The 26,113-nt window shown below is 37.8% G+C and overlaps 1 protein-coding gene across 1 annotated transcript in view; it reads left to right on the forward strand.

The window, feature by feature from the left end:
- Positions 1–26,113, forward strand: part of LOC146594735 (cyclin-dependent kinase 19) — a gene marked incomplete at its 5' end in the record, with an annotated part of 72,612 nt that overhangs the window by 29,218 nt on the left and 17,281 nt on the right. The window contains 2 exons of the mRNA XM_085306983.1: positions 7,586–7,643; positions 8,732–8,863. Of these exons, the coding sequence (XP_085163109.1) occupies positions 7,586–7,643; positions 8,732–8,863 (190 nt within the window). The remainder of the gene's footprint in view (positions 1–7,585; positions 7,644–8,731; positions 8,864–26,113) is intronic.

The raw sequence follows: 26,113 nt of genomic DNA on the forward strand, positions 1-26,113 counted from the left end.
AATTTACACATGTAAGTATCTTCTCAGTATACTTGCCTTTGGGCAGTTACTCTGAATAACGATCTTGTGGGAAGAATATCTAATAAGGACTTTATGGCACAGATGTATAGACTTGGCTTGGCTGAAGTGTCATGGGCCTTCAGGATACCTCCTGAAGCCCCAGCACAAGAAGAGTGTAACTGTGCTTTTATGAAGTGAAATTTATTCTCTCCGTTCCTCTTTGTAATATCCCTCGTGAGGTGAGTCTTTCTTCTGTTCCCCTGCATGGTGGCCTGTGCATCTTCCTTGCTTGCAAATGAGGTAGCAGAGGTTGAGCAATCCTAGTCTTGTCCCATGCAACGCTCCGTGCTCCCAAAGGGCCTGGGCAAGAYCTAGCCCTAATGATTACCACACAGCTTTGCGGGAATTTTGCTGGAGTGAACTGTGATGTGTTGAAAAATTTGAATGCAGCATATTATTTAAGCATTTGCTTTATGACATTTGATTTTTCATTTATAATTTATGATTATATTTTCCCTTTGTTTCCATCTGTCTTCCCCCTTCTTTGTCCTTCCCAAGGTTGCATGTAACATTTTAAGTTCAAGTCTGCTATTGCAGAACCAGCACTGGGAGAAKGCTTTGGATAATGTTGCATAGCAACACAAAAATTAATTGTGTCAAATGTTTTGGCATTCTCCTTATGTGAGTTTTTTCATTCTTTTCTTTTTCACTTGAACTACATTGTCTCTGATTGGGATGAAACCACTAGTACATAAGTACATTGTGAATATTATTACAATAAAAGCAAYGCCCAATGTCCAAAGTCAACTGGAATTTTGATTTTTGTCTTGCAGTCATTYAATGCTCTGTCAGCCATAAGAAACCATGAAGAAATGGTGTGTGAAAAGAAGACTGTTTTATTTCTGGACTCTTATGCAGCCCAAATTATATTCTCCTCTTGTGATCGCCATTATTTCATACACCCTTTGTACTTGCAGTCCATTTTCCAGTAACAACTGTCTCATCCATTGATCAGCCATGGAACAGAGTTTGGTGAATAGTCTTCCTGTTTCAACACTGATCAAACACTTTGGGTTTATAAATTAAGTGTTTTTTCTATCAATTGCCAGAGAAAACATGAGGGGAATGCATGTAAAGAATTAACATTGCTTGARGTATATATTAGCTGTTAAGAACACATCTACCTATGAAAAATGAAACATTACTGAAAAGTGAGTACTTTACTGACCTGCTGACTTCATTATTGTAAGGTTGCTTATATACTACAGTAATTCAAGGCAGCACAACTTGAACAGAATATATTAGCTAGATAGTATATGTATGTTGTAGGCATTTCATTAAACAAAAAAAAAGTTTTAGACAGTCAAATGTATAATATGGCTATATATGATGTYTATTTCAAGATCATTTTTCACAGTAGATAATACTGCATTGAAAGAGAATGCCAAAAATAATATTTCAGTATTTTGTCTGTCAAAGTCAGTCATAAAGTTTAGCTCACCTTTGTTAAACTTTTTGCTTAAATACTCTTACTTTGTCTGGACGTTTTACACTGAAACTTGTAATACTGTTCTTCACCTTAGTAGATATCTCTGAATGCTTCCTCTTTTGGATTATAAGATTCCCTTTGTGCAAAGTCTTTCTTTCCAATGGTAAGATAACGTTTGTTGGGAGCATGTTCCTGAATCTAGCCTTCTAGACTGAGCCCCTCTCAAGTATGGGTTTGCAGTGTTAAATTTATAGCTCTGTAGTCATTCAGTCAGAGTCATAATAGGAATATAACAGGATTGCCTGTTGGCTTTGCTGCTGCTGAGCAATACACAGCCTCTTCAGCGTACCCTTTAGCTACTCCGGGGAGGATATGGAGCAGCTGRAGCTGTTGCAGGGGTGTGCAGAGAATGGAGGAGGGGGAACAGGCACAAGTCACAACAGAAGACATTGTGGGTAGAGGGCAGGAGCCAGTTTTTCGCCATGAGGGTGGTTAGGCAGGGGAACAGGTTGCCCTGAGAGGCTGCAGGTTCCCTGTACCTGGATGGGGGCAGTCTTGTGTTGGACCTGCAGCAACCTGGCGCAGCTTCAGAGTTGGCTCCAACTTGAATGTTGTCCCTGCTTTGGGCARGGTTGGGAGCAGACGACCTCCAGAGGTCCCTTTCAGCCCAGATTATCGTATGACTGATTCTCCAGGAAGTATCCACAGTTTCAGGCTGGTTTAGTCACATCTTTGTGGTTGTTTTAGGCTAGATAACCTTACATATATATTTTTGTTAATGTATGTAGATCAATGGTTGCACTCTGGATGTAGTTTCAGCATTTTTKTTTTCCTTTGCTTTTGCTTTCTTTGCAAAGAGGAGTTTTGTAAGTACATATAAACATAAAAAGATCTCTTTGATAGCTAGCTTTGATTTGAAAACAATATTCTTTCAGAACATTATGGATACAAGCAAGGAATGCTTTTTAGCAAAATCTTTCAGTAAGAAATTCCAAGAAAATATTTCAGTTATCTTCTCTACAGTTTGTTTGTACTTCTAGTTGATAATTTATTTTATTACTAGTCCTAGAACTGAAGGTAAATTCTGCATTTCCAGTTATTATTAAAACTTATGCTATCTGGAATTAATATCTATTTTAACCATATCAGTTCAGCAGCTATGAAAAATAGAAGTCCCTAGCATGATCTATCAGTGTAGTTTATGATGGAGTATCTAGTTCCATCTCTCAGAATTATGCCAAAGTTTCTTTCATTTCAAAGAGTGTTGCATACTTTCATCTCTTTGCAATGACTGTATAAATTTCACTTTTAACGTATTTTTATAAGAAGCAAGAGAGGGGATGATAATAATAATGGGATCACAGTATTATTAYCATATTTATTAATATATTAGTATCTGACACTTATATGTAATTTAATATCAAATAAATCAATTTACAAAATTTTAGRAATACATTTGAARTATTTTTTATGGTCATGTATGTTCCTCTGATGATTATCAACTAAATATGATTTTGACAATCTTTAAGGTCAAAATCTGGCAACGTTTAGCTGTAAAGTTTAACATGTCCATATTTGCTTGTATTTTCATTTTTATTGCTTACTGGTATTTCAACTGATTAAWTTTTTTTTTTTTTTAGTTTTAAAATTAGTTTTAAAAGCTTTCCATGGTACTATTTGCTTCCTTTGTTCTTATCCTTAATATGTTTACTTCTATTTTCCTTCTACTTAAACACRTTTCAATTTCATTTGAATGCTCTACTGCTTCAAAACATTTGACATTCTTTGTAATTTTGCTGCCTTTTTAGCTCATGTGCTGTAGTGTTCAATTTTATATTTGCCCTTGCTCAACATGATAATATCTGTAGATACCTTATTGATTTGAATGAAATGAAAAATACCTTGATGGAGTTTGTTAATGATATTGCTTTGCAAGGTCAGTCGTTTCAACAGAGTAAAGGTATAGTACAAGAAAACTGTATGGATTACAAATATAGACAAAAATACAATGAAATTGCTAGTAAAGTAAAGTTAAGGATAAATCAGCTGAAAAAACAAGTTGGTAGTGATACTGTGTAATCAGATCAGCGAGGCTTGCATCAGTTCACAGTACATAAGGCATATAAAGAGAAGCAGATGTGAAGATATTTTACTCTATATGGCCTACTTTTGTCTATTGCTTCAATACCAGAAAAATGCTGACCAAGTGGTTTTCTGGAAAAGGAGAGGGAAGTGATGAKAGCAAGTTTTCTGTATATACTTGAATATATAGAAGTAGCTCAAATGGAAGCGATAATGACTGGAGGTTTGCAGTGCATAGTGAAGTTTTTGAAGAACAGGGTTCTTAATTCCTATGCTTGTGAGGTGAATTGTTTTCRAAAGCATCAGTGACAGCATGCCACGTTTATCTGAAGAGAATGGCTGGGTTTTGGTAGCGTTGGCTTACAGCAGGAAGGTGCATACATGCCCTKTTCCTTCCTAGACAAGAGGGAAAAYGAAAGYTTTATTTACAAATGTCTGAAAAATCTGCAACTTCCTCTTCATCTTGAACTTTAGGGCTTGGTGGTCTTCTGACTGGCGTGCCTGGGTGTGGAACGGTGTCGTGTTATTTCAGGACTTTGTGATTTGGGGAGTAGTGTAGTCAGAGCTAAGATAAAACCACTTCATTTTTTTTTCTTTTTTGGCTTGTGAATTAAAAGTGCATCTATTTAGGCTTCCACAGATGAAGGGCAAAGGAAGTGTCAACACTGTGCTGTTTACCATTGCTTTTTTTTTCCTTTTTTTTTTTAATAATTGAGATTTGAAAAGATCTCATCATACACCAGTTTCTTTAGTTGAGGGGGGAGCTCATTTAGCTCTTTCACCATAGAAACCTCCTACCTTCGGATTATTCCATGTCCAGCAATCTGTTCCAAAGGGGAAACACATTTGTTTGGGAAAAAACAATAAAGAATGGTGGATGGAAAGCGGCTTGTCCCTGTGGAGGTTTTTGCAGAGGAATGCAAGTCTGCACCGAATCTCTTCAGAATTATGTCACCGCTGCATTTAAGGAGATAACAACAGTAACTGTTCAGACTGAAGTATTGCCATCTGTTGTTAGGCTGTTGTTCCTGTTTTGGCCCGGTGTGGTCTTTCAAGTCCGTAGATGGTCTCTCTTCCTTCAGCTTTTCTCCAAATCTCCGGTCTGAATATCAAAAGAGAAGGCATATCGGTGAAGGTAGCACGGGTGTCCGAGTGTGCGAGTCCCATTCGCGGTACTCCTCTTTCTTACGAGAACGTGTTTGCTCGCCCACCGCGGTCGTGCCTCTCCCACCGCGCTTCATCCCCTCTCCCACTGAGGCAGAGCAGGAGACGCTCTCGCCTCTCCCTGCCGCCCCCGGGGAGCCCGCCGAGTTACCTCGTCCTCCACGTCCTTGCCTCCTCAGGCAGCCGCCTCTCGGCCGCATTGCCCAGCGGCGGGAGGCTGCCAGCGCTGGGCCCTTGCTGCGGTTTCCGTAGCAACGGGCTGCGCCGCCAGGCCAGGCCAGGCCAGGCCAGGCCGCGCCAGCCCGCGCCAGCCCGTGCCAGCCCGCCTCGCTTCGCCGCTGCTGGGCTCCTGCGTTCGCCGAACCGCCGGGGAAGCAGCCGGCGCGTTAGCTGGGAGGTCGCTGGTTTGGGAGGGCTGACACAGTGGGAACGCTCCCGTCTCTCTCTGGTTCCTCCGGTTYGACAAATAAATCAGTGGAAAAGTCATTTGCTTTCGCAGAGTCTCGCCTGGTGAGTTCGTTGCATGAATATTGCGGTTCATGCCAGCAGATAAAATAGTGGTTCTTTCTACGAAGAAACTGCTGCTTGAAGAATCTTTTTAATATTACAGGTTAAAATATGAGCCTTACAAGGTGTTTCCAGTTTTGAGAATCCTGTTAGTTTTTAAGTTTCATCTTAGCGCATATCCTGGTATTAAACAAAATTTCTCTCTTACCATGTAACTCTTAATCTAAGAAATCAGCACAGTGACTATATTTTTATCAGCTCTGATCACTTGAAAAATGTATTTTCTGCTGCCCAAAATCCAGCCCTGAATCTGAAGGTCTTTTGCAGTGTTTTTAATTTGTGCTCTACTCTCAGTGGAGGTTTCCAGGCATGAGCAATGCTCGGAACTGCAGCCTTGCTTGGGGCGATTTTACCTGTGTGATACCTGACAGGGCGCAAATGCGGTAGCAGCTGGCTTACTTTCCTTGCTGCCTGGCTTCACTTTCTGAACATGCAGGATGGGATCATTATGTTCTCCAGAATATTCAGTTTACACAAATACAAACCACTGTTAGAAATTTAAAACCAGTGCTTGTCCAGTTGCCTTTTACTGTTAATTTCATTATCATTCAATATAAGCATCTTCTCTATCTCTCCAAGACTTGCTGGTGAGATTTTACTCGAGATCATGTGACAAAAGCCCTTACATTTTAAAATCGACGCCTTTATTGATTTACCAACGTTAACTGATTTCTCAGTGATTATTGCTTTATGAGCGTTCATTGACTTCRAGAACGGGCTGCTAAACAAAGTTTTTTTAATAGTTTAATAGCTTAACTATTAAACTATGAATTATGACCAATAACTTACCGTTGATTAAAATAGCTATTGCATTTTCCAAGTGGAGAGTGTTTTCCCTCTTGAAGGGTTCCCAAAGTGTGCTGGGGAATGCGAAATCTGGGATGGGGTTGAGAAGCAGCGTGAGATGAAGAAACTCTGAGGCAGCAGCTAGTTTTCCTTGCCAAGAAGAGGAGAGGTGAAAGCRGCGGCAGCAGCTGGTGCAGGGTAGGAAGCAGAAGGGAAAGAGGAGCGATGGCTGGAGCAAAGGAAGAAGCACTGTCTGGCACTGGTTGGCAGGCAGAAGTACCTCCTGGAGCCAGACAAGTAGGAGAAGGAATAGCCGAGATAGCATTTGTTTTAGTTTTTGCTTAAGAAAAAAAAGCCTAATGATTTTTAAATGTGATCACTGGTTGCAGTTTGAACCAAATTAATAACCGTAGTTTGTAAGTCTCATTTCAGGTAAATAAAGGCAGGTTTTAGGAAYTGTGAAGTTAGTTGAGGTTGTGGTGTCAGCTTTCTTTGTGTCCCTTTCTGATGCTTGAACAAGTCCTGCTTGACCAGAGCCCTTGCAGAGACAGAGATTTTAAATTGCATATTAAATATAATTAATGCTTGGATGAAAACCTTTCAAAATGCTGCTCTGAAAGTTCCTTATGGATCTCTTCATTCAAATCATCTAATGTTTTCAATCTTGTTTACTTTTTTACAGCTGTTAACACAATCGGGTAAAAGCTTCCAAGGAATGACTGTTGGTGTCTGAGGGTATCTAAATCCTAACTTTAGAGCAATTGCTGTGATGTGATGTGCCGATTGTGTACCATGTTTGCAAATGGCTTGTTGTGAACAACTGCAGATTGCATACAGAAAGCCAATAAACATTTTTCCTCTATCTGTAAAGGTTCTGTCTACACTGTAAAAGAGTTTGTGGATGTAGCTATATGTATCATTTGTCATTTTAAAATAAATTCTCATAGCATGAAATCAACTTACTTTGTGGAAAAAAGTGCTTTTGCTAATGTAATTGTTGTCATACATACACTAAAAATAAACATCATTCTAAAAATATCACTGTGTGTGATGATAACAGCAACTTTCAGCTCTTCATTTGCATACCAAGATTTGGCATCATTTTAAATGAGCTACACTGGCAAAATTACTTCTTGCCAGAGTATTGATCTATGCAGTGAACCTTAGTCTAGTATAAAATGCTTTAATGCTTTTTTTTTTTTTGAGTGAATCTCACCAATGAACATTACCATTTTGATAAAAATGGGAGTGTGAACTTAATTTAAAATTGCAGTTCTTACTATGAAATGTCAGAATACCTTGCAGTTCTTCTAGTTGTGAAGTCAGTGACTAGGAATAAAACCCAAATGCCAGCAAAGCATAAATGTTGTTTTAGACTTCTAAGAATATTTATAGAAATGTTCATTATTATAAAATAATAAAAATATGTATTTTTATTATTCTTGAAGATAATCATCAAAGATTGGCCAACTAAATACTATGCTTTTTGTTTTCCAGAAACCAGCAAACATTCTGGTAATGGGTGAAGGTCCAGAAAGAGGAAGAGTCAAAATAGGTAAACCTTTTAAGAAAACTTCATTACTTAACAAAGGAATAATTAAAAATGTTGCATCTTCAGTGTAAGATCAAAAAATCTCTAGATTAGTTTTGGAGAAATGTGTGTGCATCATCTAGTTCAATTCTGAATCTCAATCTTCAAATTTACAAGCTTACGCAACTCAAAATTAAACTCTTTTCAGTTGTCCCGTGTGACAGGACAAGAGGCAACAGGCAGAAACTGAAGCACAGGAAGCTCCGCCTGRCCATGATGGGGAATTTCTTCCCTGTGAGAGTGATGAAGCACTGGCACAGGTTGCCCCGAGAGGTTGTGGAGTCTCCTTCTCTGGAGATATTCAAGGCCCGGCTGGATGCTACCCTGTCTAGCATGCTCTAGGTGACCCTGCTGAGCAGGGAGGTTGGACTAGATGATCTCCAGAGGTCCCTTCCAACCTTACTGATTCTATGATTCTATGAAAATAGTTTATTAAACATTTATAGAGTTTGCCAAGGATATTTGGCGGCATAAAAATATCTGCAAGAAACAAGAAATAAATAAGCACATAAAGCAGCTGCAGTGACCAGGACCAGGTTAAAATTTCCGTATGGCTACCTTAGTGTTGAGCAAAGGCCAGAGTTCTTTTGGCTTCTTCTGTGGTTAAGTATTGTAATGTTGTTACTTACACGCTGTATTAATTCTTAACTATATTTTTATAGACAATATCAATGCACATATTTTCAGAAGTCCAAAGATTTGCTACGCAAAAAGCATAGAGACCTACTCCTATTGAATTTGGTTATCYAGGTATCTGTTACAGCTCATTTTGAATACTGTGGCATTTGTATTTACATATTGTTTTACAATTCTGTGATGAAAACGCTTATTCAAGCATCATCCTTCATAGTCATACCAAATGAAGTACATGGAATTTAGGCTTATATAAGGGTAGGTATTATTATGAGTAACTTCTCAGTTACTTAGAGATACTGATATGTAAGTTTTAGTGCTTCTGAGTTTTTGTTTACTAGCTTTTTGGCAAAGCTGTTAAATTACAACTTGTAATTTACGCTAAATTCTTTAAATGTTCTTTCATTTTCTTTTCCCAGCTGATATGGGTTTTGCCAGATTGTTCAACTCACCTTTGAAGCCATTGGCAGACTTGGATCCAGTTGTGGTGACTTTCTGGTACAGAGCTCCAGAGCTGTTACTTGGAGCCAGGCATTACACAAAGGCCATTGGTAAGCTGCTGAGTAAGACAGAGATTTATTTTTAACTTTCTTAAAGGAGGGGAACTGCRTAACTGATATGACGATCAACTGTCCAGCTAAGGTTTTTTCCTGAAATAGCAGCAGATGGAGTCTGATCCAATCCACAGTAAATCCAGATGGAGCCTTTTTGAGGGCTTGGTGCCTTYATTTTTAGATAGAAATTAAGATTAATAATAGACATTTTAAATGAACTTTTTTTTTGATAGAAATATTCTTCACATTGACTTGTATGGTTTTCTGATGTAGGCTGAGAAATCTTGTAATAGCTTCAAAGGGCTTCAGTAGCTTCACCAGTTGTGGCTGGTGAAGTAATGTTCTTCTACTGTGTTCCATATCCAGATGRTGTGTGCTTCTACAAAGTGTCTGGCTTGATAAAGTGATGGGCTGTGTCTTGTACTACTTGCAGTCTGCAGATTGTTCACTCCTGAGGGCTTATGAAGCTCCATGTTCAGGAAATGTTGGTGGACAGATTCTTGTCTTTCTTAAGACTTGATGAGTTCCATAAGCATGATCAGCTTGASTGCCTAACAATTTGGACAGTAAAAACACTTGAGATGTACAGGAGGTATCCTATCTGCATGATCAGGTTGTACATWGAAGAGAACTGCAAAGAAAGCAGTTTCCTGTGTTAAAAGGGTTTAAATCATTCCTCACATGTACAAAGGTAGCTTTCTTGGCAGTTACAGACATTTGATCCCTTGTTCAGAYGGTTAGAATTAAGACACTCTAATACTAGCATCTCACTTGAGAATTCAGTTGGGTGGACCAATACTTTCAATTAAGATCTCAGAGTCTGACTTTCTCAAATAACTACTGTTTATCAAACTATCCTATTATATATGAGTGCACAAAAAAAAGTTTATGAAATGGGAGGTTATAAGTTTGTCATCTAACTTCTTCAATGTCTGCTTGCACTTGACATTTTTTTACCACTCTCCTCTCCCATTTAGAGTCCTCGAATGTGGGAGGACCTGAGGTGGGCAAAACACTGCTTTATGTGTTGATCTGACCTTCAGAATGTGYAGGAACTGTGAAGAAGTTCAAAAAGCCTTCTGCACAGGTCTAGTGAGTGAGCATAGCTGTAAAACTTTCTATAATCAGAAGACTATGTAGACTCAGTCTTGAGGAATTCACAGGCCAGTAGTGTGCATTTCTGTCCTYGGACAAAATTTATCAGCATGAAAAAGTTGAAAAGTCAGGTCTTAAAACTCAGCATTGCTTTTCATCCATTGAAATGGACAAATATAAACATAAACTATTAACTATAACTATTATTAGCAAGTAAAATGGCACAACAGAAGTGTAACTGTAAAGCAAAGTGATGTTGACGATGTAACATCCATATCACACATTTCAGAGGAAGTGTAGTACTTTGGGCCATCTCTAGCTTGTTTCCATGGACTAATGCTCGTGAGTGGTGAAAGCACATCTTTTGGTTTAATTTCATCCCAAAGGGATTAGTTTTGTGCACTCTGAGATGACTTTGCAGTGTGAGCTGAAGTGGGAACAATCTGATTCATTTCCAAGCTGATTCAAGGTAAAATACTAACAACAGAATCATTCCGATTGGAAGGGAGCTCAGTAGGTCTCTAGTCCAAACTCCTGTTCAAAGCAGGGTCCACTCTGAATTTGGACCAGGTTTCCTAGGGCTTTGTCCAGTCATATCTTAAAAGCCTCTAAGAACAAAGATTGTGCAACCTCTCAAAGTGATTTAGTTGTCCTCATAGTGAAGAATTTTTTCCTTATATCCGGTCAGAATCTTCCCTGTTTCAGTTTGTTTTTGTCTCTCTTTTGCCCTATGAAGAGCCTGGCTCCATCTTCTCGATCACTACCCTGTAGGTACTGTGAGGCTGCTGTTAGACCCCTGCTCCAAAGCCATCTCATCTCCAGGCTGCACAAACCCTGTTCCTCAGCCTATTCTCACAGGGCTAGTGCTCCAGTCCCCAACCAGCTTGGTGGCCCTCTGCTGACCTAATGCCGGTTCATCAAAGTCTGCCTTGTATTCAGGCCCCAAAACTGGAAATGCTATTCTCAGTGTGGTCTAATGAGTGCTGGATAAAGGGGAGTAATCGCTTCCGTCAGTCTACTAGCTTTCTTCCTACTGATAGGGTGCTGTTAGTCTTCATCACTACTGTTTACCTAAAGGACCCCCAGGTCTTTTCTTTATGGAGATGTGCCCCAGCAAGTCAGTCCCCAGCCTGTACAATTGCAGGGAGTTAGTCCATCCCAGGTGCCTTTTTCCTTGCTGAATTTCATGAGGTTCCTGTGGCCCATTCCTCCCTCTGAATGGCAACTCTGCCCTCAAATGTATCGACTGTTTTTTCAGTTTTGGTCTCATCCACAAACTTGCTGATGATGTGTCTAATCTGTTTCTTCTGGTCATTGGTAAAGATAYAAAGCTGGATAGATCCCAGCTTGGGCTTCTGGGTACTTTTGCTAATCAGCCTCCAGACAGAGTAGGAACCATTAATCAGTGTCCCTAGGCCCCAATGATTCAGCCATTTTTTTCCTGAAGTTCAGCACTTGTRTTGTACTACATGCCTTCATTACTCCACTATTTCATGTTTTTTCCAGCAGAGGCTGCGCTGATTATCACATCGCCAGCCGTTTCTTCCTTTTTCATGAGCAGCAGATCCAAGAGATAACCCGTATAGCATCTGTGTTAAGAAGTTACCACCAACATGCTGCAGAAATTTTTGCAAGGTCCGTGAGAAAACCGTGTCCATCCCTGTGTATTCTCCCTGATGCTACACAATCTGTTCTCCTGCTTCTCCCCCAGCTCCTTCCTCTGTTGACTCTGCCTCAATGGGAGTGTACCATGTGCAGATGAGGCTGCTGCCCCCCTGCAGCTTGCATCCAGAGTGGCAGCATTTGCCCTCTGGAGCTCTGCGTTGGTTGAGGCTTCTGGTTTCCCAGGGTGTCTTCTCCAGCAGATGCTGGGGATGAAGCACTGCAGCATGTCCCCATGGTTGTTGTCCAGTCCCATACTGGCCAGCAGACTGGAGCAGACTTTCAGGGCCTGCTTTGCATCTGCTGCTGTGCAAACTGCCCTTCTAACTTGTAAAGCCTCTGTTTGCTGTGCCCTGTATTTAGTGGAAATGATTACTTATAAGTATTTAAAGAAATGCCAACAGGATCACTTTAAATGCTTGTAAATGAATGTGATGCTTAAACTGCCCTGATGAAATTGCTTTTGTGAAGCCACAGTGTGGGTGGACCGRATTATTTAGTGACCTGTACTTGCAGCAGTGAGAAACTACCTTAACTGACAGTTGCCTATTTTTGATAGATAGCACATTTATTTGCAGAATTAGGTGTGCAATATGTACCATTATCTCAGGATATCTCTTTGAAGAATGAATTAGTATAATACCGTTGTTTTTTAATTATGTCATAAATTACTTAGTTTGTGCCCTGAGGGATCTGTAGTCTACACTAAAACACAGACTAGGAATCTCTATGAAATTTTAGAGGATGATGCTGCCTCAGAGAGATTTGGATTTGTTAGTAGTTTATTATTTTTGATGCTTTTATTTCTTATATTAGACCCACACCACTGAATCCTTTAGAAGGGGTCTGAATGGATAGTGTGATGCACATCACACTGTGGATAGCAGGGGCGTTCAAAATGCTTTGGCAGCAACGTAAGAAATACAGAAAAGAAAACAAGGAAAGTTGAAAGGTAATATTTGTAGGCTGAGTGAAGGATTAGAGGAGGATGTGATTAAAGAGAAAAGAAAAGAACAAAGATAYGTGAAGGTGATCTATATACAGCTGTAAGGCAAAGGGAAGAAGCTGGTAACAAAATGACAGCAACGATGTTCATGCTCTTTATGAGTCCAGACTTGTGTTTTGCTTCTAGCATTATATGCACATAAAAAGGCAGTCTTAATGAGCTAATCACACTAGCAAGAGTTGCTATTTAACTTGAACATGTATATTTTTTTTGGCAAAGAAGACAACTCTTAAGCTATCTCTTCAATCTCTATACAAGAAATATAATTCTGACATCTCTTAAAATTACACAATCCTCAGGAGCACTAATGTATTGCTTTTAGTAATGACTCATAAATTATTTAAGATTCTCACTTAACTGCTATTCAGTTGAACATACTTATTTAGAAGAAGAGTGGTTAGATATGGCAGTTTATGAAAAAGTAAATAACAGGCTATTTGGTATATAGCTTCTCATTTTCCACRGATACTTTCTTATGCTTTCTATATAATATATAATTCTATATTATYAGTGATCTTCAATAAAATGAGGCTAAAAGCTATATCACATTGGCTTGCCAATTCTTTGTGAGTTTTACCATTGTGAGAAATACTTTTATTTGAATTTACTAGGAATTTCTTCAGTCATCAGTTCTTTATTGCAATACATTAAACATTGTCTGAAACAGTTGCTACATAATTCAGACTTTTGCTTAAATTTTTACTGGCTTTTAGTTTTTATATATCTATTTTTTTATATATTCTATTTTCTGTAGTTCATACTCTCTTCCTTATCTTATTCTCAAGACTCAATTTCCTGTTGCCTTGTACTGTATTTCCACAATGCTTGATGGAAAATTTTTCCTGTGAGAAAAAGAAACAATTCCTTTTGCCTGCCCTTTGCCAATCAAAGCTCAAAAATGTGACTCTCTTCCTTGACCTGTGGTATCCAACTCTTTCTCTAAAAAAACTATTCATGATCAAAGCCTTCAAAGATGCTAGTTGATTTTGTAGCTTCCAGTCTTAGGCTGTTCAACACGAACAATGTTAGAAGAATTTCATAGAGGCTGGAACTCAATACATCTTAAACAATTAAATTCCTGATGTCAATTTGGACAGTCATTCACTTTTGAAATGTTTTTTTCTCTGATTTTTTCATGAGGAATCCTCCTTTCTGTTTCTTCCTCTCAATTCCTGTTCTCTGCATGTATTGATGCTACTTTACTACCCTATAGCCTAAAGTAGTATCTATTTTTTTAGTTTACTTATGTTACTATACGAAATTAACTGTTTTTTTTCAATCAGCTCTTGATAGTTGGTACTTGATAAATGCAGAAAATATTTGTTCAGCTACACGTATAACATGCATATCAACAAGTGTTCTTCTGAAATTATTATCAGTGTATTCCTAAGATCTTAGATACCGTCTGCCATGGTATCCACTTTGGTTTTGTTCTTCAAATATGTTTGCTTGCATGCAAATAGTTCTTGTACGTGATCAGTTGATGAAACTGGAATTTGACCTGTGTTACTATATATGTTACTCTATCTTGATTTTTTGTGCCTGATGTTCACTACCTTTTGAGGACTTGAGCTGCAGGGAAAAAATTCACTCAATCTGTATTCTGTCTAAACACAGAACACTTACTGTATAAGCATATTTCATTATTTTAGAGGTAGGTTTACATTGACATTTTCCCCTTGTTTGATTTGTCCCTTCATCCTAATGAAATACTTCTCTCTTATTGACTTGTTGTTTATCACATACCTAACACCATGTTTTGAGGAGGTGCAAGAGTCAGGAAAATACTGTTACTGGAAAACAAAGAGAAATAGCTTTTGCTTTTTGCATGTTAAAAGAATAGTAAAAAAAACCCTGTTAGAGTTTCATGGGGAATATTTAGTTTCCTGAACTGTGAACATTTGTACTCGTGTTAATAAAGTTTCCTATAGTTTCAATAACCAATTTAACAGATTAATATAAATAGGGAAAATGTTGTGTAGAACCCGAGGAGGGCCAGTTTCTATTCTGTTACTGCAATAGAAATCTGTGCTAACCTTATTGGAGCCTGTGGRAGTTGGTCTAGATTTTTAATTCCATAATCTAATATCAAGATCTGCTCTCCTGAGTTCATATTCTAATATTTTAACAAGGAAGTAAAACATACAGAGAAAAGTAATCTGAACAAGCTTTAGGTGAAACCAAGTTACCAGGAAAATATAATCATGAAAACATTAATGAACTTACTGAACTTTTAAAAAGTCTCCAGAGGAACAGAAAATGTCATTATAGTCAAAATACTAAGAAACAATTTTGAAGCAAGTGATGAGGTACCATGCTCCATTCATTGATGGGCAAAGATTTCTGCGCTGTAATTTTCAGGGAAATAAAGGGAATGAATGAGGCAAAATTAATGAAAAAGTAAGCTAGCTTTCAGCTTGAAATGTCACATTAATCTGACATTTTCATTCTGGGAGCATTAAAATAGGAAAGAGAATATTACAGTAGTAAGAACTTTTTCATCATAGATAAAAGTTCATAGACTTTTAAGAAAGCATGTAGCAGTCTCTGCTATAGTTCATTCTGGGACATCTTGAAGCATAATATCAAGGAAATAGCATGATTAAGCCTTTCTTTTTTTATCAAGTTGCAACTTGTGTAGTTATCAGTACTATCAAACAAGAACATATTATCTTACCTCTCCTGACCACTTGCCTTAATTAAAGAAATACATGATAGTGACATGTGATGACTTACAGCATTCTAGACAGTTTGGCAAAACAGTTCTTTAGTGTGATTGTCAGCCCACCCTTTAAGGCAGGCTAAAAGACTGTCTTAATAATTATAAAAAATAAATCGGGRCACCCAAGAATTCTCCAGTGCTGAGTTACAACATAAAGACAAGTGAGGAGAGGTAGTTCCTATACCTGGGTTATAAGTCGGCAGGAATGTCAGTAATAGCCACGTGGCAGCTGCATTTACCAGCCTAAGCAAGATTTGGTAATAGAAAAACTGTAATTTAAAGCTGGGGCAGTGCACTGTCACCTCATTCTGTTTCCAGACTAACATATGGTTATGAAAGCTGGAAATGTGTGAAAGGTATAAGCAGATATCAAAATGCCTTTGAAAGCAAATGTCACAGGAAGATATTGGGTGTATCAAAGGGAATGAATTTATAATGAATGCTGGGATCTGTTGGAGTTTCAACAACTCGCTTCAACTTCATCCAGGGAAAAAAAGAGGGAAGTATCTGGGGTGTATTATGTGGAATTTAAGATGGAAATATGCGCATGTGTGTTCCATATTGCATCTGCAGCAAGTCCGCCACACTGAGTATGTGAGGTGTGCTACGTGCACATGGACTGCTGGCATACTGACCAGGCTGCAAGGCCGCTTGAAATTTTGGACAAATGCCTAAAGTTCTTCAATTCTCTTATTCCAGGAGGGTAGGGGGAAGGAGGAAAAATAAGACATATCTGGAAAAACCAGAAATTCCAAATGGGATATTCAGAAGATTGAATAGTCCTTAGGAAAAATTCAGAACAGAGATTCTCACCTGTGGTGTGCGGACCTGTGGGGACATGGGGACTGCTTTTAGACATCCATGAAGGTAGTTAAGAAAAACAAATCTAGAGTCAATTAGCTTCAGTTTGCTACATAGGGATCCACATTCCTGTTGCTGGAGATTGGAGAGGTGGAGRAGGGTAGAAAAGAAATATAGAAAAGTTGGAAAAATATTCGTTTGTTTGCTCTGAAAAGAATAACTCAGGATATACTAGGAAGGGAGCCTTGTTCATGCCCTGGGCAATGTTATATGACATGGGAAGTAATTGGATTCAGATGTTATTTTGTGGTAGACTTATTTTGGCATGTGGTAAACTTTCTTCATTTTGATTATCACAGTTGTTCTTTTTGTGAGAGGCAAAATATTTAAATACCAAAGATTAATTGTTTGTTCTTATCTAATTATTGCAGGTGCTAAATGATTTACTGCAGTTTTTTCTTCTTGTTTGACAATGAGTTCTAAAATACTTTATATGTTCCTTGTTTTCAAAAAAGAAAAATTGCATTTACTATAGTGCACATTCTTATTGCTGCAATCAGCTAAAAATGTAAGTTTTTATAACAGATTATTAGGTCATTCAAATAAAACATTTTATTGATACATTAATTAGTAWTTTGTGAAACTTCAGATGCTGACAGCAACTCAGGGTATATTGCCTGCAGGGCTGTTAGGCAGTTTAATACATTAACTATTTCAGGATCTTCTAACTGCTGTATTGCTCTCTTTTGTCAAATTTGTTAATGTCTGTAAATAAGCTAGTAAAGCCTGTGGCAATTATGAAGAGTCAGAAAGGTGTGTCTGAGTTTGTGTATAAGGCTGGGAGGATGAGAGCAGGGGCAGTGACTCACAGTGCAGTAGGCAGACCTGTCTCTGATGTTGTAAAACCAATCRAGTTGCTCCAATGTGAGGCAGACAGTAAAATTTTATCTTTTAGGACAGTAAGATGGGTCTCAGGAGACTTGAATTTAAATACTGACTCAGTCCCAGGCTTTGTATGTAGCTTACAGTGTGTCATTTAATCCATCCCATGGGTTGTTTCACCATCTGTAAAATGGGGATGCTACTTAGTAGTATTGTCTTGAAGATAAAATCAATTACAGATAATTGGGAGCTCCAGGACAAGTGTGTTACAGATTATTTTCATTATTTCTGTGAATAGATTAATTTGTCTGAGAACCTGAGGAAGTCACTTAGCATCTGCAGTAAGCTTGAGAAATACACCTCATGCTGGATGTTCAAAAAAAAGGGGGAGTTGCAGGTGAGGAGGACAACAAAACCATGCAATTTTTAGTAACAGTTACAATCTGCTAATTGTGCTGGTTTATAGCATGCTTTATTTTAGCTGAGAGAGCACGTAAATTGTGTGAAGATTGCTGTATGGCAAATGAAAATCCCAAATATTTTTTACAACTTAGGTTGYGGTATAAGTGAACCTGTAACTTATACTGTTGATCACCCCACAYACTTCTGTATATTCATGATTCTCTCCTCCTCCTGCAAAACATATGACAGAAAGAACTAAGGGCTTTTCCCTTTTTATTCAATATTTTGGCAGATTTGCTATTATATGATTACTATGACTTAACTGTATGTGGATTAATTTAGAGAAGAAAAACCAAAATAGCATAAAAATACTCAGAAGGCAGAGTATCTTCAATAGCAATAGCATTGTAATGAAAGAACACTTTGAGCAAGAAGTGCCTTCAAAAATCCCTCTATGCTTGGGCCCTTGTAGTTCAAAAATTGACAGTAATTTGTGGACCAAAAAAGCCTCCCCACCCATAAGAGGCTATACCATTTCTTTTTCCTTCTAATTCCTTTTTCTCTCAGAATATCAGACAATTTCAGATTCTTCCCAGCTGTGAACAGTCATGGTGTCTCTTAACATGAGCAAGCTTGTGCCTCCCTCATAACTCACTGACTGTCTTTTACCAGGCAAATGATACAGCAGCAGCAGGATTGATCCTCTACCCTCCCTGAGCAGCCTACTCTTTAAGTTCAGTTAAAAAGGATTTAGGGAGGTAAGACAGGAGTTCTCCTTGCAATGTCTGCCATAGCCAGGAGCAAATAATGAGTGCTAATGTGGAAATGGAAGAGAAATGGTGACGTGAGAAAGCAAGAGTCAGCATTTGGAGAAAATTAGGAGATAAATTTTGCCCACTTCTCTTCATCCTCAACTCCTCTCTATAAGTGCCAGTTGTGATACATTGTGATTCTTTGGGATACTCTGCAAATACATAGTTCCTTTTATATATGAACAAGTAAATGGTTTGTTGCAGAGTTGAACTTGCATCTCAGGAACGTTTGATACTATGTTGTATTTTAAGGCATCCTTTACAAAGCAATGAACTAAAGGCTGATCTTATTTTCTGAATTGAAAGATGAGGTTGYCATATAAAGATCCAAAAGACTGTCTCTAGTAAAACCTGGTTCCGTGAACACTTTTCTCTAGCTAACTAGTGCAGTAATGAAAACTTTTAACTTGCTCTGTTCACTCCCTTGTCTAAACAGGGTCACTAGCAAAAGTTAGTTTTAGAACTTGATTGAAAATCAAGCGCCTAACAATATAACTATCTCAAGATGCATACTTCTGGTGCGGGGGAATTTTTTAGCTGATTCATCAGTTTGATCTTTGAGCACAATTATTTCAGCAATATTAACTGAAACTTTCAACACTACTGTACTGATTAGTACTTCAGTAGAATGACTTGTTCTCAGGACGGAGTTAGGATTGCTTCACAAATAGATTTCTTGGGAATAGTTCTGGCTGGCAGCAGGGTTACAGTTCATGGCAGTTCATTTTGTTGCCTGAGTTGCATATGCCAGAATTGCATATAAGAACGTAGGAGAGATCCTCAGTACATTGTGAGAAATAGCTGTAAGGTTGAATCCCTTTGTAATAAAAATATTGAGAAAATGTAAAGTGAAGCACTCTGCCTGGAAGGAAGATTAAGCCTCTCTGCCTGTGCTATCTCGGTGGTAAGATTTCTTTGTGTGCATTCTTCTCTGTTGACTGAAATAAGTTAAGCATCAAAAGCTTTAATAACTCCCAGAGAAGACTGTCATGGACTTGTGAACTCGAACAAGCTATGAAAGTACTTTTCTTACATGTTCCTGCAAGATAGCAGCAGGTTTTGCTCACCTTACATTAGCTGTAGAAGGTGTTGACTGGTTGGGCCTAGTAAAAAGTTCTAATAGTTGATGACACAAGCCAAGWGAGAGTACACAGTAGATTATAAACTAATTGTCCCTCTTTATTCAGCATGAAGTTAACCTTCAAAGATATCCACTGTGCACAGAAAAGCTGTGTTTTGTTAAAATACTGTAATATAAAAATCTGTGTTTGATTTGGCATGAGAAGTAAGTGTATTTCTTTTTCAAAGATTTACTGTTCTCTTCTTGATTGCTACAGTTCAGAAAAGCACAGATCATGGCAACAATTTTCTAATACGCTATGCTATTTGTACACTACAGATTGTACAATGTTAGATACTTGTTGCTTGCAGTGGTTAAATAAAATGGAAGAAGATGGGGGAGAGGGAATTAATGATAAAGCACCATGATTAAGAACCTTCCAGTCCTGTGCTCAGATGATACTGTCAGTCCTTGTTATCACATGATAAAGTGACTGTGCAAAGCTGTGAATGTTCCCTAGAAAACTTTGTAAATATTATTTCAAGAAACAGTCGCATATCTTAATTCTTCTGTGGTTATAGGAGGAAACGGTAACAACTTCTATATTTGACGTGCCTAATACGTTGCAGTATAAAAGATTCTGGTGACCTTTGCAGTGAGAAGCTTTCATAACTCCTTTGCTTACAGTAGTTGTTTGATATTTGGTAGGGGGAAGTAGTCCCCAGGCTACAAAGCTGCCTTTCCTGTCACCCATTAGATTTTTTGTGCTTTTGATGAAATGTCACTTAAAGACCATTTTTTTTCTTTTACTATTGTTTCACTGGAAAGCTTTGGCAGCCTGCCAGAGTAGTTCTTGGCCCTTTTGAGGTCTAAGCACTGCTGTTGCCAGAACAGAAGTAGGAGCACACGCTCTGCTACATCTTGGAGGTGCTGTAGGTGGCCTAAAAATGATAGCACTATGCTTTCCCTGACTTATTTGAAGGCTTAGGAGTAGGGAGAAAATGCAGCTATAACACACTTTCCTCACCAGAGCTCAGTGCTTGTCCCAGTGGCCTAATTCCCTGCCCTGATGTGACATCACCTATGGCTGGAGCTCCCCTTGTTCTGTGGAAGAAGAAAAGGGGAAAAAGAAGGAAGAGATGGGCCAGCTTTTGTGCAACCATCCCTCTGTTCTTTTTCTCAAGGATTTTTGCCTGCTCCACTGCTAGCCAATGTAGTTAATCTGTAGCTTAAACGGTAGTAGTCTTGGAGACATTATCAGAGACTGAAGAGTTAAATAACTGCTGATGAAAATGTGCATAGGATTTTTTCTTGGGAAGAAGGTGGGGGGACAGGCACTGCAGATCTTTACAAAAGCACCATATTTAAAGAATGCTGCTTTTTTTGCAAGGCAAATATTGAAAACTTGGAAAATGCCAGATCTACTAATGTCCCTAAAACTTTAATTCTTGTGCTTTATGGTACGGTTGTTAATAAGATCACGTTTTCCTCTCTGAGGTTTCCTATGGTACATAGTCTGCACAAAGAAAATACATAGTTGCATATACAACCATAAAACAGGGATTTCCAAGTTTTTAGATGTGAAGTTCTGTAAATTAAATACTTAAGTCCTTTAACATGGATTCTTGGTTTATGATTATATGTTTGCTGCATAAGAGGATATATTAGGGTCATCTGATTCTATTGCCACTCCCCATATTCAGTTATTTATTTTAGGTACCTGTGTCATGAAGATTACCACAGTAATTTAAATGTAGCACTGCAAGCTAGATAATGCATCTAATGCACAGCAGCAGTGTGAAATCATATGATCTCAAGATGTTCACTTAATGTAAATATAGTAAGAAGTAGAAATTTAAATGGGAGAGACAATATTTTGACAACCTAAAAAAGTTCTGCTCAATGAGAGCAACGAAATCCTGGCCTGCTAAAGCCCTGCAGAAATTTCAGTTTATTTTAGTGAACTTGGAATTTCATTCAAGACATTCCAAAAGTTTTAAGATGTAGTAAGTGAAATTCATGAAATTCTTAGGACAGTTGTGAGAAAAGGGCAGCTTACTTTAAAAGGCTAGGATGAAAGCATACGGGTAAAAAAAGGGGGGAAGGATGACTGATTTTAACTGAAATAGTTTTTGCCTTTGAAAATTTTGAATTATCTTGTCTCTCTACATTTTGACCCAGGAGGTATACATTCTTGAAATGAAGAGCTGCACTTAAATACACATTTGGCTGACTGAGAGCATCCCTTCAGGTTTCTGGGAGGTATTTTGTCTGCAGAACACTTATTCCTTGTGTTTTTACAGTATAAACTCATGTTCTTCAGTCAAGTTCCGTTGCGATCCTGTTTAAGCTCAGTGGATGTTTGCTAACTTATCGATGAGTAATATCAAATTTCTGACCTTTAGCCTCTCAGATCATTTTTTTGCTTCCCCATGAAAAGCCTGTCTCATGTAAATGTTTGACCCTGTTATCAGTTTTGCACAGAAGGTGTCAAATTTCAAAGGCTAGCAAGTACTCTTTCACTTACCCTCTGTTTTGTTGACTAAAGTATTTTTTTAATGGAACATACAAAAATTTAGACTTTAACTTAGAAAAAGGATGACACTCTTTTGGGGTGGTAATGACATGTATATTCTTTTCACCTAATGAGACAGAAGAAACAAGAAATTCCCAGTTTAAAGCTGTATTATGTCTTTGAAGTCTAATTTCTAGGTATTTAAAACCTGCAGAAATTAATAAACTCTTTTCTGTGATGTCTCTATACTCCCTGGTCACTGTGTATCAAGATTCATGATCAGTTTAGAATACGCTGGTGTGTTCAGCATAAGAAAGGCAAGATTTTTCTTGTGAAGGACTTACACCTTTTCATTAGACCATCTGATACTTATTTGAAAGAAATAGGTGCCCTTTGCATGCACAGTCCTCTTCCAGGTTTCCTGTCTATTGGGGCATATGTTTTCCTTGATCTGATTTGAAAGTTTACATGAATCTTTTGTGCACATTGTAGCTTTTTACAATCCTGGATTGCCTGGCTTGTCTCAGGGCCTGGCTAGCTACCTTATGGTGACTCAGGTCGTCAGAGTACAGAGAAGCTGTACTCTGGTGTCCCTCTGATGCTATGCTGTTCATTTTTTTTAATCGGTGTTTTGACTTCTTCTGGAATCTAGACTTCRTATTCAAAATCAAAAGAAAAAAAATCCAGGTGGGTTGAAACACAGGTGCTACTAAATTAACCTCACTAACAATCAATTGCCGATAAATAAACGTGTTTTCCAAAATGTAATCTTCAATTCTTTATTTCTTTTCTTGAACAGAATTTTATTAAAGAACTGTGTAAGGTTAACACCTTGTTTTTGTATTCCTTTCCTTGAATCTAATTAACAAATATAAAGTATTTCATCTTTGTGTTCTGTCTTCAGTGAAACATTGTAGTTAATGTGCATGGAGAAAGAGGTTTCCTTTTGAGAATCAAGGCTGTTGTCTCAATAAATTGTCTTATTGTCTTAATAGTCATAAAGAGTCTTTCCAAAATATTGGCATAAATACAGAAATGAGATTGTTCTGTCATAGAAAGGAAGGAACACATGAGCATTTGCCTACTTAATCAGCCCTATCATTAGAACATCTACATTGGCATCCTTTTGTACTTGCTCCTGGGCTTCGGTGCTGGAGTGGAGCGGGTCATGCAGGATTTTTCAGATTTAGTAGCTGACCTAGAAAGCTATTAGCGTCATAGGCTTCAAAACTGGGACATGGGTAGCTGTACAAACATTCTCGTGATATGGACACCGGGGTATGTGTAGGAAGAATCTGTTTATCATCAGCAAGGGGCCATCTTTAAAAGGCTGGGTTTTTCTCTTTGCAAAGTCATTGTATACCTGAGAAAAATTGTTAGCATGGAAAGATATTGCACTGGTGAAGAGCTGTGAGTAGGACCTGAGCAARCTGTTCACTGGAGAATCTCGGGAAAGGACTTTGCTATGAGGACCTTCCCTCCCATTCAGAGAAATTGAATTTACTTCCAGAACCAGACTGCAAAAYTGGCTTGTGTTTAGGTTAAGTGTAAACTGAGGGAGAAGTGGGCAGTCTGAAGGTATTGGCGGGCAAAGTGTTTGAAATACTGGGGATCGTGTTAGCATTTGATTTTATGAATAACTATGTAGTCGAGTCTCTGGATCTTCAGAAATTTGTGCCCTACACAAGAATCTTTTTATTGACACTTTTGTGGAGTACATTTCCTGTATGCTTATTCTAGTATGCTGCTTCCCTGATGAAGAACAACTTTTACTGTGGATCATTTTGCAAACCTCATGATAGTGGAGGAAAGGGTAGAAGACAGAACCAACCTTATAGGAACAATTGTATCACTCTAGYATAATTTATTAGGCTCCTTCTGGGACATCAGATCAGAAAACATTTCGTCTTTAGCACAACTTTATGGGGTATATGTGGCCCAGTTTTCAGTGGTTCTGGGACGTACTAGTTAAAATGGATGATGTCTCTGGTTTCTCTTTGGCTCAGGAACAGTTGGAAAATTACTAGAAATTTTTTTCCTCGTTTTTAAAATACATTTTAGTCTTATTTATAATAAAACTGTTATACTGTATTGGTTCTAAGTATTATAAGAAGCTCACATTGCATTAAAGATAGATATGCACTAGATGAATAAAATGTGCTGTATTTGAAAAATATTGTTTGCATATTTTAAGCCTTCCTGTGTAAATGCCCTCTTATAAAGGGCAATGCTTCTTATTTGCAATAGACTCTTTGATTCTAGTAGGATCTAATCATCGTTAAWCCTTTTTTATGGCCCATATTCTGAAAACATTTGAAATGAGGCTGCATAGGGAATTACTAATTGTCACATTTTTTTCATAGTCAGATCTTGAATTCRTATTTGTTTGACTAATATGAACAATGTAAAGAATAAATGCATGTTAGGGATGTTTGTATTGATGAAGTTATGTTTTCCAGAATTTAACAAGTTATTCTTGCTAGAAAAATGCTACACATTGTAAATAATTACTGTAAATTAYAAATCTTACAAAAAAATGGAATAGAAAAACTTGACAGAAAATCATTAACAATGAGAATGGTTTTAATGTGTATCAAGGATGTGTTTAAGATCAGGTTACACACAAGTTAGATTCATGAAAAAAGGCCCTGACCTGTTTAAAACTGCAGGTTTCCAGCTGTTTAATCTTCACATATGGAAATCAAAGCTTCAGGCTTTCTATACTAAGTACTTTCAGGTACTTTATATTAATTCTTGGAAGCTGRAGGGTATGTAGGAAGAAACCTAAAGGGTTGAACCCCAGCATTGTTAATTACTCAAGAACATAATGACTGATCATGTTTGACTTGTCCAGAAATGCACTCTAAAAGTATATCACACACCAAGGTGAAGTAATCAGTGCTTATTCAGATTAACTTTTAGTTGCAATAATGTCTGTCTTTTTGAATTCTTAAAGGGTTTTAAATGTGCTGTCTGTATTAATCGTAGAGCCAGGAAATGGGAATTCATCGCCCCAATGGTCCTTCTCTTGCACAAGGAAGCATCTTGCTCATAAAGCATCAGAGGTTTCAAGTTGGCAGTGTCACATCAAGGAGATTTTCTAGTTCAGCTTTACTGTCAACAAGATTACTACCTTTTTTTTTTTTTTTTCCAGATGGAAAAGATCAGTCATGATACAGCAGTAATGAATAGAGGAATGTGCAGCAGCCCAGCTGCTCCCTCACTGTGTCATGGACTGTGAGCACTGCTGAAGGCCGCAGTAACGGGGGGCTACAACCCCCTTGGCCTCTAGATAAACTATGCCCCAAAAGATTTTCCATTCGATATGAAAATTAATGAACAAATAGTTTTAAATGAAGATACTGTTCTTCAAGTAATAGATAATTTCTGTACTATAGTAGATAATTTGTGCCTRCTGCCCAAGTAGGAACTGTGATTAATACACTGCTTTAGCTACTTGAGCAGATGAAATCTTTAGAGCTAAAGTTCATGTTTTCATGCTGATAATGCTAATGAGAAAATCAAATCAAGATRAAAACCTGGGAAAGTGATGTAATGCATATAGCAAGTTATACTCTGTTGAAATTGTAAAGTCTGATGAGATGTTATCAGACTTTCCTGTAAAGGAGGTTGGGGGAAAAGCTTATAAATTGGGACACCTCAAAAAACCCCAAATCCTACATCTGTAACATAATGAAAATGGAACAGATCTGATTTGACAAAAAGAGAGCCTGTATGGTGGTTCTTTTTCCATCTCCACCTTCTGTGATTCTGGGGAAGTAGTACTTTTTTCTCTTTTCAGTAAATTATGTGTCTCTTAGGCAGCATGGTCCAGACAGCACCAATGAGAGGTAGTGAATTTTGAAATTTTTAGATTAGTGGCATACAGATAAAAAAAAGTTGTCTTTTTTTTTGGTGATGGTGTTCTGTTCGGTCTGAATCTAACAAACTAAGTTCCAGTTAGTTAATTCTCCTATTATATCTTTAAAATAAGGTTAAACTCCTTTCTGTGTATATACTATTAAATTCGATGAAGTTCAAAAGGTCTCCCAGGGTCATCTAGTCTATCCTCAGCTATCAAACAAGGCTTCTACACTCTTGTAATCTATGTTCATTATTTGTCTGATCTTGATATCTTTTTCCAGAGTTATATCCTAGATATATTTGTCAATATAACACATCTTTTTTTTTTTTTTTTTTTTTTTTTTTTTTTTTTTTTTTTTTTTTTTTTTTTTTTTTTTTTTTTTTTTTTTGCTAGTAACATTTTCCTCCCTGATAAATTCATACTTT

The sequence above is a fragment of the Rhea americana genome, unplaced genomic scaffold (genome assembly GCF_003343005.1).
Source record: "Rhea americana isolate MKP2758 unplaced genomic scaffold, rheAme1 scaffold_25, whole genome shotgun sequence".
In the NCBI taxonomy this organism is placed as follows: domain Eukaryota; kingdom Metazoa; phylum Chordata; class Aves; order Rheiformes; family Rheidae; genus Rhea; species Rhea americana.